Source organism: Lagenorhynchus albirostris, chromosome 15, assembly GCF_949774975.1.
Source record: "Lagenorhynchus albirostris chromosome 15, mLagAlb1.1, whole genome shotgun sequence".
Lineage (NCBI taxonomy): Eukaryota > Metazoa > Chordata > Mammalia > Artiodactyla > Delphinidae > Lagenorhynchus > Lagenorhynchus albirostris.
Window position 1 is genome coordinate 74,985,711 of NC_083109.1, and position 13,578 is coordinate 74,999,288.

Sequence of the window (13,578 nt, forward strand, 5' to 3'; positions counted from 1 at the left end):
TAGGCTCTCATAGACCAGAAGTAAGATGGCAGCTTAAAGTCAAGCTCTTAATGAAGTCCTGAGGGCACACGTATCCTATACCCTGTCGTTGGGGCATACCACTGCCTGCATCTGCTTGTGCACGTGCAGAAAACATCAAATAAAGGCCACAAGTAAAGCACCTTTACTAGGAAGAGATATAACAGGGTTGTGAAATGTGAAGTGATTAAAAAGTAATGGATGCTGTCTCTTCATAACATCGTGTCCTTCTTTCCAGCTCCATGGGTGCCTTTATGTGGGCAAGAGCTCACCATCGTCTCCAAGGGGCAGGGACAGGCTGCTGTAAACGTGGATGCCCTGGGGTTCCACGGCATGGCTTTCACCCACCGCACCCGCTCAGCAAGTCTACACACAACCACTGCTGCGCACAGATCTACTACTTGAAGAACACGGTATGAGAGGTGCTGAAATCCTGGAGATGGACGGCGGGGATTCAGAGGTCTACAGGATCACCACCACCTAAAGCAGTAAGTGACTTATCTGGGACTATGGCCCACTTAGCAGGAAGTGTAGCAGGAGCGCAGTGAACAAAGGTTTTTCTGAGATACACACGTTGCTGCCCGTCGCTGATGGGCAACTCACCAAGGTGAGCAGCAGGGTTAAGGAAGTTGCTATGATGAGGCGGTGGCCCAAAAGGGGTCCCGGTTGGGTGTGCAGCACCTGTTAAGTCAAACATAATGGAGTTAGATTTCAGTGGAAGGCAACTTCGACAATGCCACTGGCTCCCGGTCACCAAAGGACCCCGAGAGAGAGCACGTTAAAGAAAGAACACGGCTGACGTCCGTCCAGGCAACACCCGGGGAAAGAGAAACGTGCTTATCAGGAGGCAGAAAATAAATCACCCCCTTTCCTCTTTCCTGGCTGGGCTGGCCACCACCAAAGAGAGGTATTACTTTTTTTTTTTTAACATCTTTATTGGAGCATAATTGCTTTACAATGGTGTTAGTTTCTGCTGTGTAACAAAGTGAATCAGCTATACATATACATATATCCCCACGTCTCCTCCCTCTTGCGTCTCCCTCCCACCCTCCCTCCCTATCCCACCCCTCTAGGTGGTCACAAAGCACTGAGCTGATCTCCCTGTGCTATGCGGCTGCTTCCCACTAGCTATCTATTTCACGTTTGGTAGTGTATATATGTCCATGCCACTCTCTCACTTAGTCCCAGCTTACCCTTCCCCCTCCTCGTGTCCTCAAGTCCATTCTCTATGTCTGCGTCTTTATTCCTGTCCTGCCCCTAGGGTCTTCAGAACCATTTTTTTAGATTCCATATATATGTGTTAGCATATGGTATTTGTTTTTCTCTTTCTGACTTACTTCACTCTGTATGACAGGATCTAGGTCCACCCACCTCACTACAAATAACTCAATTTCTTTTTATGGCTGAGTAATATTCCAGTGCATATATGTGCCACATCTTCTTCTTTATCCGTTCATCTGTCGATGGACACTTAGGTTGCTTCCAGGTCCTGGCTACTGTAAATAGTGCTGCAATGCTGCAGTGAACACTGTGGTACATGACTCTTTTTGAATTACGGTTCTCTCAGGGCTGACACACAGCACTGGAAACATGGAAAAACAATGCCAGTGGGGCAGGGAGTTCTGTAACCAAGTAAGCTTGGAGAAATGCTGGGTAAAAAACGTGAAGCAAGGTTCTTTTACTGAAGGAGTAGGAGCTGTGACTATGTTCTCTCAGCCTCTAAAAGGGCAACATCTGGCCATGGGCTACTTTCTTCAGAGACATCTCTGGGGGCAAGACTTGCACTCTGAGAAACACTGTCTAATCCGGGTGCAGGAGCGGCCGTCACGAAGCTGTGTCTCTGGGCTGCACCTCTTGGGCCTTTGCGGAATCTCTTTTCCTGAGGATGTGTTAGCTGTCACGGACCCGCATTGAAGGGGATTATAAAGCCCGACCCTACGAAACTCACTGTGAGTTACATCAGGTTGTGGGAAATGAAGTCCTCCGTATCTTCAGTGCCGGGAAAAACTAGTTTATTCACTTGCTTCCGGACACTGATTGATAGATAGTCCTAAATTGCCTCTATTGGTCTTCACCTTGCCCGCCAGGGAACTCCCGTCTACCTTAGTGCTCGTCTTTCCTTAGGTTTTCCCCTTTATCCACATTTCTTCCTCTACTTTGGCCGTGAACAGTATGTATTTCCTTAGGATGCTTCAAATCCTTTTCTTGAAGGAAGAGAGAGACAGCGAGTGTGCACCTGTGACTTAGGGAAGGACACTCTTTCCAAAAACTTAGGGCATCCGCCTGGCTTGCTGACGTGCAGCTGACAGCTGAGAAGGCAGGTTCTCCGGGCTCTAGACAAGAGATTGGCCAAGGTCATCTAAAGACGTCCCCTTCGTTATTTCAGGCGCTAGTGCCCAACGGCAAGATGGAAGCGGTTGAATTTAACAAGTATGCGTAAATTATACTTACCAGTTAAAAGTTTCACCATTTGGGGAAAAATCTGATATTGCTTACACTAGAAAAGACTACTAGAAAAGACTACCTTCCAGAACAGAAGTATAAACAGGGACTGAATGGATTTACCAATAATTAAAACTATTCCAAGAATCCCTTGCATTTTGACTGAGTTCGTAGAAACAAATACAGATTCCTTCAGGAACATAAATTAAGTGGAGGAGGGTTGTCCCTTCAACACCCTATTAATTTATGTTTGGGGTTTTTTATTCCCCAGCCTGGAAGGGCTCTGTGGGCCTGGGGTGTGGAGGAAGCCACACAGCATAGGAGAACATCTATCTGTCAGTCAGAGCCACAGCACCGGAAGGCACCTGAGGAGTTCTCTGTTCAGCCCTATAGGGTGACTTCTTCTCCACGCAGAAAGTGCAAAAATGACACCACCTCCACAGGGCAAATAGAGCCCAGCACATTCATTAGGCGTGAACAGTGTTGCCAGCTCAATAAAAACATGGCTGCACGCCGTGTAGCACAAGCTAATGAATGCTTCGACGAGGACCGCGGCTTCGCTCGGCGCAGGGCCCCCGGGGTGCCTCACAGTTCAGGAATTACCGAAGCCAAAGAAGCCAGTTCATCTGCTTGGCTCAGATGGAAGCCAGGGAGAAATCTATTTCTCTCCAAAAATTGCTCTTCATGTAGCCCTGTCTGAGAGCCTAGGTGCCATGGTAACGAAGACTTCAAACACATCCCTGGATGGAACTGAGACCTCAGCAAATTCCATCTACCCTCAAGACAGCGCCCCTCGCCCTTACTCTGGCGACAAGGCCCATTAGCATGGCGATTGCTTGCAGTGCGGGTGGTCCTCGCTTCCCGAATGGACGAGCCTCAGGTCCACCAAAAACGAGTCTTGAATAAAAGCCTGGGAAGGTGGCAGGCGGACTAGAAACAGGGACCCCCTTGAACACTTATGTCCAGAAGAATAAATTCTACGGCGCACAGTGGGTAGGAAGTCACGGCGCCTGTCACCAGAATGAGCTCGGCGTTGTCCTGCATGAGCTGTACCCAGTGGAGCCCACGTGCCAGGCACTGTACGCTGGAGGTGATTTTAGAAAAGACTGAATGTTAAGGAACCTTTGATGCCGGTAGGGCTGCTCTCGTCCACCTAATGCCCCTGACGGCCACTGCCTTTGTCTGTACGGTCCCGGAGCAGGACTGGGCGGGTTACCTGATGCAGTGATGATCAGGGACCCACTCCAGCACATGCACGAGGCACCTGGAAGTGTGTCTTCTCAGAGGTTAACGAATAGACCTGTTGGGGGTTTTACACGCTGGCCCCTAAATTTCCTGCATCGTTGCAACCAATTCACCCTCCCCGTCACAGACCACACCGCCGGCAACTACTTTAATTGTATTTCTTTATCCTCAGACCCTCACGCACGGCGTGACCGAGCATCATGGTGTGAGGCCACCAAGTGCTCTGTGGGCAGGGACAGTGAGAGCAGCCGCATCCTTACACAATTCCTGGCATTGTCTCCTGCCGATTGGCCCTTGCGAGCTCTCAGATCTTTCTCAAGAGCATTTGACATGCTTGTGAGTTATAGTGGTTTAACAGAGAAGCAAATAATGAGCCGAAGCAACATGAGCCCCCGAACGGAGAGATGGTCTCTTCCCTTCTTTCGTGGAAGGGGGCGCGTCCATGGAGAAGGGCCCATCTCCCGAGATGCGCCGTGATACTGCCTTGCAAACTGACATACGTCATAGTCATAGATATAACTTATCGAGCTACCTGAGAACTACGTTTCCCGGCTCGCCCCTCTGAACTCACCAGCGGCAGAGAACAAGGTTGAAGGCCGTGCCAGGTCATGGGGGTGGTGGATGGCTCCAAAGAGGCTGGGCCCCGGAGGACGGCTCAGGAACTCGGGCTTCAGGCCAAAGTCCAGCTTGTGTGGGTCTGACTGCATCTGTTTCTACAGCAGCAAGCGGGGAGGAAAGGATGGCACCCCAAGAGAAACAGCAGGGAAGAAAAACATTACTAGGAGGAGCCTGAGACCGAGGGAGTTGGGCCCTGAGCCCTCGTCAGGTTCAAGTTTACAAACGCTATGAGAACACAGCAACCCACAAACCATTTCACCCTCCAATGCCAGAAAAGCGGGGCCTGCCGTTCATAGCAGAAATGTCAAGGGGCAAAACTCGGGTTCGGTCTCTGAGGGTACAGGGGTCTGAGGGACAGAACCATGTCCCAGCTACTGAAACCACCACCATTCCGAAGTCGTTTATGATTTGCCGCAAAGGCTCCTTTCAGCAAGTTTTTAAATGATAGTATTTTAAAGCTCATTTCATTAGGGATTCTGCGTGAATACTCTGCTGTGTAAATTAATTGTTTAATGACTCTTTGCCATGCTCTAATAGATCACAGTACATTAGTAGCTGAAAGTTATAAAGAAATATTTGCATGCCTACAAGCTAATTTTCAAACGATCGTTGTTACATATATTTAAAGAAACACAAACGAAGTAGGGATATTAATTTTACTAATGGGGGCTTTTTTTTTACTGTGCCTGCTACACTCCCAGTTAGCTTAGGAAGAGATCAGGCCAGACCAGTAAACCTTCCAGAACGTCTGTTGCTGTGAATTCCTTGCCATCGGCTGCCATCTGTTTATCCGCCCTTGCGCTAACCTGTCAGCTCAGCTTCCTCTGAGGCTGTAGGGACCAGCTCATCACCTTCCTCCTCGTTGCTCCTCCTGGCCTCACTCTGGAGGCTGGCAGCCTCTCCTACGGCATGGTTTACAAACTGCCCCACCTTCTCAATTCTCAACAGCCTTCTCGGCATTGGCCGCACACCGCCCCCGATGAGCGCCGACCCTCGACCTGGGCCTGGGGCCGAGGCTCCGGATCTCCCTCCCCTCGCCCCCTCCTCTCAAGCTCTCCGGCCTCCCAGTCCTTCACGGCCCTTCCTCGGTTTCCGACCTCGCCTTTCCCATCTCTTAGGCTCGTCGGATGTTCTCTGTCCGTTTGGCCCCACTCCCCCTCCAACCCCCTCATGTTCTGCCACGCGTAAATCCTGTCCTGTCACACAGTAACGCCAACAAGGAGACATGTGATCTAACTTGTGCGGGAGTCAGAGACAAGAGGGGTTTGCCATCCCCTAGCACTGAACCCTACACCATCCTGCAATCCCACTCACCCGTCCTTCCCAGGTAGGATGAAAACCACCTGAAACCTTCAGGCTGGCAGCAACACCCCAGGAAGCAGATCACACGTTCACCATTTTTTCCACACACACCCATCCTCACTACTGAACTCTGAGCAACTAGACACCGGGACAGAGGCGTGCCCTGAGCCTGCAGCAGTAAGAACCTGCGAGCAGGGGCCTCTCCCAAGAAGTATCTGGTGAGTGGCTAAAAGAACGAGTAAATGAACATTACAGAGAAAGGGGACCATACAATTTCTGCTCAAATCTACAGGGAATTCTCTCATGAAAGTCCCACTATCAAGTACTAGCCAACCGCCCAAAGCTGCTAGTCCACTATGATCTATAAAAACGTTTCGAGTGCCTCCTTTAATTTGGTTGCCGAATTATTTAGTGCTAATACTGCACGGTACACAGCACAGTTCCATTAACCACAACTTAGGTCCGTGAAGCAAAATGGAGCTTGGGGATTACAAAGAATTTGCCGGGAAGGGAAGATGAACAGCTATCTCCTGTGCAAGAGGTCTTCCTAATTGAATTGGGATAATGAACGTTCACTCTGAGTCACTGGGGACACGCTTGTGGAAAGGAAGATGCTAAAGTGGCACCTACGCCATCCTTCATCGCTTTTAACCAAACGAGTTACCAGGAAGACGTGAGTTACCCTCCGTTCCGCTAACCACATCATCCAGAACAAAAGTGAATTGAACTAACCATCAGAATCTAGTTAGAGCTCTTCAGAGCACATGCGTTTTCTCATGCAGCTAAACCAAGAGGTTTCTAATAGAGCCTCGCCTGACACTAACGTCAAGGTGAGCAAAGCTCACCGACGGGATATTCTGACGAACAGCAGGTATTTGGTACCAAAGCAAGACACCTTAGTGACCTCATTCACTGAGGGTGGCTTTTTAATTTCTAGCTAGGTAGGTTTTTAAAAAATTGTTTAACCATTAAAAAAAAAATTCTGGGATGACTAGCTCTCCCTCCCTCTTTTTCTATTCTGATGATGGCCCCCGAATGCTGTCAGGACTAAAAGCTTGTTCATGAAAATATGGATTCCAGCGGAAGTGTACTGGAATTACTTGATTGGCATAGTTACTCAGACTGTAAAATCTGGACTTGTCAGTTAGTTTGGTCCCTAAGTTGACCAGTGATGTCATATCTGGTCATCTGCAGAAGTTCTTTATCTGTTTTCTATTGCATCATAAAGCCCTGGTAATACATGCAATGTATTCATCTATATGATGAAAGTACAGACAAAAAAGAAAAATCTCCCAAGGATAGGTAAGGTAACCAGCCAGACGGCGGTTCTGACAAGCACTGACTGTAGTCTGACCTCTGGCATTGGTCATCGGGAGGACGAAGGAGAGTGGGGATAGGTCATTGTAAACCAAATACCGCTTCTAGAAGAGGAATTTTTAATAATATGAATTGCTAATGGAATCATCATATAGGCCTAAATGAGTAACATATTGGGCACAAACGATCTTTTTTTCCAAAGCCATAAAATGGAAAGAATAACAAGGTCCTACTGTATAGCACAGGGAACTATATTCAATACCCTGTAATAAAGCATAATGGAAGAGGAAAAAAAATTTTTTTCTAAATGCTTGGGGGGGGGGGAAGAAGGTACCAATTCTTACAGAAAGAAAACTTTTCATGTACAGCTCTTCCTAGATACTAAGTATGTTCTATACTAATACTTGTCACTATAATTAGATTCCCCAAACCTTTATTTTAGGATTTAATCTATAGAGGCCCTTTGGATCAATAACATGACAAAATCATTTAAAAAAAACGCCAAAACATCAGGATGTTACCAGTTTGCTTCTGTTTTGCTATTTGCTGGTGATCTCCCTAATTAACAGCAAGACTGCCAAATAGCTTTTCCAAGAGATACCTGACCCTGCCTGCCTGCCTGCCGGTGGGACTTTACAATCTGTTTCAATGCCTCCTCAATCGGGAGATCACACGCCCGCAGGTGGGCACCCCTCCCCAAGGCTAGGAAGGCAAGACTGACCTTGACTTTCTGTTGGTGGTGGTAGATCTGCCAGGCAATGTGAACATGCATAGCGCACCACTTCCCTGGTTTCTGGAACAAGAAAGAGCAACGTGGTCAGAAGGAAGACTTTCCGAGAAAACCCCCTTCAACTTCCCCAGAGCTTTCAGCAGATTCTAGCTGCAGAGGCTTTTTCCACGAAACGAGATGCTTTGTCCCCTCCAAGTGCCTCCTCTCAGCAGCAGGCCGGTGCCCGGGCCGGAGAGAGCCCCAGTGGGCTGTACCTCCCCTGCCACGGGAGCCCGAGCCGGCAGCCACTCCTCTGAAAACCAGCCCCGAGGAGAACCTCCCTGGTTACCAAGGATAACGTGGCAAAGCCTGAGTCCCACTTTGTGCCCCCCCCTCTCTCTTTTCTGGCGCCAGCTGGCAGGCCTGGTGGAGTGAAGCCCTCCTGCACAAGCATGGCCAGGCCGTAATGCGAACTGGCTGCTCAGAAGAACTAATTAGTGCACGTCCGTGAACCAGTTTGAAAGCAAGAGAGGGGACAGAACCTGTGTCACCTCCCCCAACACTGGGTTGTTTTTTTTTTTAAACCCCCAAAGTGGAACAAAGAAATCCACCACATTTTTACTGAAGCCCAGTTCCCACAAGTGCTTCACTAAGAGTCAACTGCACATATTCGTGCTGGGTGGCACGGTTCATTTCTAAGTGAAAAAAGAAACAGAGAAGAGAACTCACTCCTTTCTCCTCTCTAGGCCTCTACAGAGTGAGTGCCTGCCCTGCCCTCTGGGAGGGCATCAACCCCTGTCTCTCAGACTAGTTCACGTCTTTGCTTTCTAAGCTGCGGAGTAGCTGTGAGCTCTGTCTCACTACCTGGGGGGCAGGGACCACGTCGTGCCACTTCACTTGTATTCCTGCTACGTAATCCACCCGTAAGCTCCGAACATGAGCTCCATAACAACAGGATGGATGAGAAGAAACACTGCCCCATTCCTACACCGGCAAAGAACAGACACTTCCGGTTTCTCTATTAAGGAGCTGCTTCTGAAATATATACTTAAATCCAAGTTTGGGTTCAGTTCTCTTGTAATGAAATTATGGGTCATTTGAAATCGCCTAAGTGATGACACCATCCTCCTTTCTCCCCCTTTGGAGAAACTGAATTATCTGATTATATGCACCAGAAAGGGTTTAAGTAGAGAAATCTACTATCCATCCATCTTCCATCCAACCATCTATCATCCCCTCCCCTCACCGCTCCCCACATACACCAAGGAAGTCAGCATTTATTCAGAGGACATTTGCTGGCCATGCTCCAGACCTCTCAAGACAAACCAATACTTCTAGTAGCTCTTTTTCTTTTTTTTTTTTTTAAATATAAATTTACTTATTTTTGACTGCATTGGGTCTTTGTTGCTGCGTACAGGCTTTTCTCTAGTTGTGGTGAGAGGGGGCTACTCTTTGTTGTGGTGCATAGGCTTCAGTAGTTGTGGCACGTGGGCTCAGTAGTTGTGGCTCACGGTCTCTAGAGAGCAGGCTCAGTAGCTGTGGCACACGGGCTTAGTTGCTCCGCGGCATATGGGATCTTCCTGGACCAGGGCCTGAACCCATGTCGCCTGCATTGGTAGGCGGATTCTCAACCACTGCGCCACCAGGGAAGCCCCTTCTAGTAGCTCTTTTCTGCACCAGAGGAAAAGGTCGAATGGCTGTGACAAGTCAACATCACTTAGTGCAGAAAGAGGCAGCCACCAGCCAAAATAAATAGAGCCGGATATGTATTTTCTAGGTGCAAGAGAAACGGTAGAGCTCAGTGGAATCCTAATTTCAGCCTAAGTCTTTCCCTTAAGTTTTCCACAAGTCAAACCTTTTGCCAGAACTAACAAGAGAATCTGACTCAGTTGAATTTTAGCTGTTCGCTTTATCTCCGTGGCCTGGCGTCCTCCAATGCTCAAAGCAAAACCACTTAGGCCATTTTCAATCGCGCACTCTGAAAAACCTGACCACTGTCGTTCCAACATTTTACTCCAGTGTTTCTGTGGCTTGTTTCCTTGTAATTGTATTTTTAACCCTCCGGGAGTCAAACAGAGGTTGCAAAACAGTTCTAGAAGAAGCTTGCTTACCCTTAACATAGGTCTGAAAGGATCTGTCAACTGTGAAGAGAAAATGACAACTTGGTTACATGCCTGTCACTCAAACAATTGCTCTAATTAACAAATTTGTAGTGCTTCATTAGGAGGGGAAATTAAAATGTTAGAATTTTACTTTTAAATGAAGCCCTTTTAGAGAATAATTAACCCATTTTCACACTATCAAAAGTGCCAAGCGCCCCTCCCCCACCTCACAAGCCTTGGTACATCTACGCTGACAAGCCCCCGGACAAGTTTAATCAATAGTGATTTGCCCTCTGGCAACACAATTTGCTCCCATTACGCATCTCAGGAGTTTCACTGTCTTAGAGCAGCCCTTCCAAACCTCACTGCATGGGTCTAAGGGAGAAGGGCCTTCAGACCATGGACTTGAAAGACTGGATACTAATGATAATTAAGGAGAAGTGTCCTTTCCAGACACACCGTAGAAATAGGCTATCTTTAATAATTATCCTTAATCTGATGACTGTGCATCACTTAGAGGTATAAGACGTTTTAAAGAAGTTCACTAAACACCATACAAATACTTACGCAGTTGAGTCATTTGACACATCTACCTAATTCTGGTTATCAATTTCCGACTGCCCTTATCCAGGGAAAAAGACAATATTGTAAAAGGGAATCATTTTTTTTTCCCATTTACTATGAAGATGAATAACAACCAGTGAGACAAGATTATATCTACTGTGTAACTTCAAATTCTTTTTGAGAGTTGGTCTGCGTTATGAATAAATAACACAACCAAATTATAATGGATATTTTATTTAGCTCCAGGTAATGTAATGTAATGTGGTATGGACCCTTTTGTCCATGTGGTATGGACAAAAGGGTCCATACCACATTACAAGTAGAGTGGCCGGAAGAGCTGTGTAGTACAATGAGCTCCAGGAAGAAAAGCGCGTAGCGCCTTTCCATTCAGAACATTTTACAGCTGTTTCTTTGGCATGTGAGAGAAATTTCAGGAGATGGAGACAGAGAAGGCTGGTTGAGTGGAAACTACGCAAGCTCAGAGTGTCGGACTCCTGGGCTTAGACCATAAGCTCTCCCTCTGTCCCGTGGTAAGTCATTGCCCTGGTGTCACGTGGCCGCAAGGGAGATTCTGTTTTCTAAGAGTAACTAGCATCTCCCACAAACTAGAAGGAAGAGCTAAGGCAGCAGCTGTTCGGCTGGGCTGAGGAAGGTGTGAGGCCTGGGCTGGCTGTCCTGGGGAGATGCCATCTTCTGTGTTACCTGAGACCCAGCCTGACCTTGCACTTACCCTCGGGTCCTTCTGGAGAAGAGTATGTGGGACCGTCCCAGGTCGGGCAGCAACATCGATCGGGTTGGACGTCTACAAATTAATTAGACCACAGCTTAGGAAGCATATAACACGGGACACGAAAGCAAGGTCTTCCTTTCGTTCTAAATGACAGAGTTCAAACGTCCCTTTTTTGTTTGGTTCTTTCTGGAATACAAGAGTTAACGGATCCATTTTCCTCCGTGACCACATATGCTCTTCGTGAGGACCCCGCTCCCTGTTTCCCCAGGGGACCCTGACCAGAGCCTGTCCTCTCCAGCAATGGCATCTCCAGGCAGAGAGAGGCGAGACGAACGTACAAGCCTGCCCCTGAAATCCATCTTCTACTGAGTTCCTGACAGCCCTGTCATTGTGGGTTTTTTGCTTTATCACCAAACCTTCCAAGAAATGCTTAAGTGAACATCCTTATAATCTGCTCTATCAGGTGCTTCCCATCAGAATAACTGAACGTGTTTTACAGACATTAAGCTAACTCTCAATTTTAACTGGCAGACGGTAACAAGGAATTACACTCAGTAATTACTCATTAGCAGTGGTGGGAATGGGACAAGAGAACCTAATTTGGGGACCACACAGACCTACCGTTAAGTGATTCCTAAAGTAATTCTGCGCCATCCTTCCCATTCCCAACACCATTCTTAAATATCATTAATGATAACAGCCTTATCTGTAGGCTTTTGTCCTTTGAATTAACAACAACAACGAAAAGCCCACCGGAGGCACAAGGCACTACCTTCTAGTGGGTAGAGGATTTAGAATATTTTTCACTAGGTACTTGATTTAAGAAACCACAACTTCTGTGAATCCCTTCACACCAGGAAGTTGACTCGTGTGGAAAAAAGAGCCTGCTGGGTTTAGGCCCCAAGCTCGCCTACAAGGAGAAGGGGGCAGGGGGGAAAAGAAAGAATGGAAGAAAGAAAAGCAATCAGCTGCTGTACAGCTAACAATTAAGCTGGAGTTGTTAACAGCCTGATTTGCATACATATGAAGAACTCCGCTAATGAACTGCAATCTACATATTCAATCAGTAAGATGGCCTGGAAAGGCCTATTTCAACACCGGGAGAGACACTTCCTTGCCCAGATGTAGTTTTCTGTGTGATTGGATAATCGTGAGTGAGGGAAATAGACTAATTTATTAAGTGACCTACCAGTCTGGTTGGGGATGCACCAGAGATTTCCTGCAACCTAGAGGGGACAGACCAGGGTCTGAGAGGGTAGTAAAGAGCTGATGGCAGAAGGAGTTTAAAAACCACCATCATTAAAAAAAAAAAAAAAAAAAAAAACCACCATCATTTTATCCCCAGATAGGAGGTGTTGAGACCGGCTATCCTCAAGGCCTGAGGAGGTCTAACTGGGCACAGGAGCTGCGATTCCATGCAGGTCCCTGTGATTTCTAAGGTGTGGCCATCCCACCCCCAATGCTTAATTTTTTCCTCTTTTCTAATTTTAGGGCAGCATGCCTTTGTTAGTATATCATGTGCTCATCCTGGGAGACTCTGGCCCAAAATTTGTGTTTTAGCTTTGAAATGAGACGGGAATAAAAGAAAACCAAAATCACACAGCGCAATTTCCTACTTTACAATCTGAGAATGGTTGCTAACATGAGAAATACATTTCGCTTTTTTGGCATGAGAATCAAGTATCGGCCGTGGTAGATGTAAAGTCACAAAAAGGTAGAGTGTTCTGAGAGTTAACGCCTTAATTTTGGCCCTCGGAGATAACTCTAGCCCAAGTGGAGGAGCGTATCTCTGGCTAGGTAGAAAAGAATTCAGTTATCATAAAGGGTGAAAGGCTACTTCATCTCACACGAGGATGGTAGTCTTGACCTTGGGAAGTGTGACCCTGACAGCGGGGTGGGAGGCTTATCCGACATTTCATACAATTCCTGACCAGAAGCTTATGTCCACAATCTTGGTAGGGTGGGGGTTGGGGGGAAAAAATAAATATATATGTTTTTTTTCCCTGTATATTTTACAGAGCACAAGAAATCCTAGTTCAACTGAGACGACATGGGTAGCACAGGTTAAAAATTAAATTCTGGCTGAGTTTTAAACCTAAATGGACTAGGAGAAAATATTCACACTCTAATACTGATGGTCAATTTGGATGGAAAAATGAGTCCCTGGCAGGTAAGAGGACGGGAAGCTACCTGCCTAGCCCCAGCCCCAGGCTCCACTTATAAGTACGCAGGTGTGTTTTCGATGTAGTTTCTTACCTTCGGCTGAAATGCTCCTTGCAGTGAACCAAAAGGGCCAGTGGGCGGAATCATAGGGGGGATGCCCGATACAGCAGGAGGGTAAGAATGGAAGAGCTGTGGCCAAAGATGGAGAAGGGGGGAAGACAAGATTTTAGTAGGAGGCAAATGATATGTTCCAATTCCCTTCCCACAGAAAGACATCAACATTAGCAAGCCAAGTAATCTCAGTTTGATGCTATTAGTCAAGAAGCCACAATGAAATGATCACACCAGATGTGCCATGAATACTTAAC

The 13,578-nt window shown here is 47.1% G+C and overlaps 1 protein-coding gene across 3 annotated transcripts in view; it reads right to left on the reverse strand.

Moving 5' to 3' along the window:
• AUTS2 (activator of transcription and developmental regulator AUTS2) overlaps positions 1–13,578 on the reverse strand; it is a 1,123,105-nt gene that overhangs the window by 7,399 nt on the left and 1,102,128 nt on the right. For all 3 annotated transcript variants that reach the window (XM_060122925.1, XM_060122924.1, XM_060122923.1), the window contains 6 exons: positions 13,304–13,399; positions 11,048–11,119; positions 9,763–9,792; positions 7,664–7,735; positions 4,277–4,418; positions 622–699 (listed from right to left, as the gene is read on the reverse strand). In XM_060122925.1, the coding sequence (XP_059978908.1) occupies positions 622–699; positions 4,277–4,418; positions 7,664–7,735; positions 9,763–9,792; positions 11,048–11,119; positions 13,304–13,399 (490 nt within the window). The remainder of the gene's footprint in view (positions 1–621; positions 700–4,276; positions 4,419–7,663; positions 7,736–9,762; positions 9,793–11,047; positions 11,120–13,303; positions 13,400–13,578) is intronic.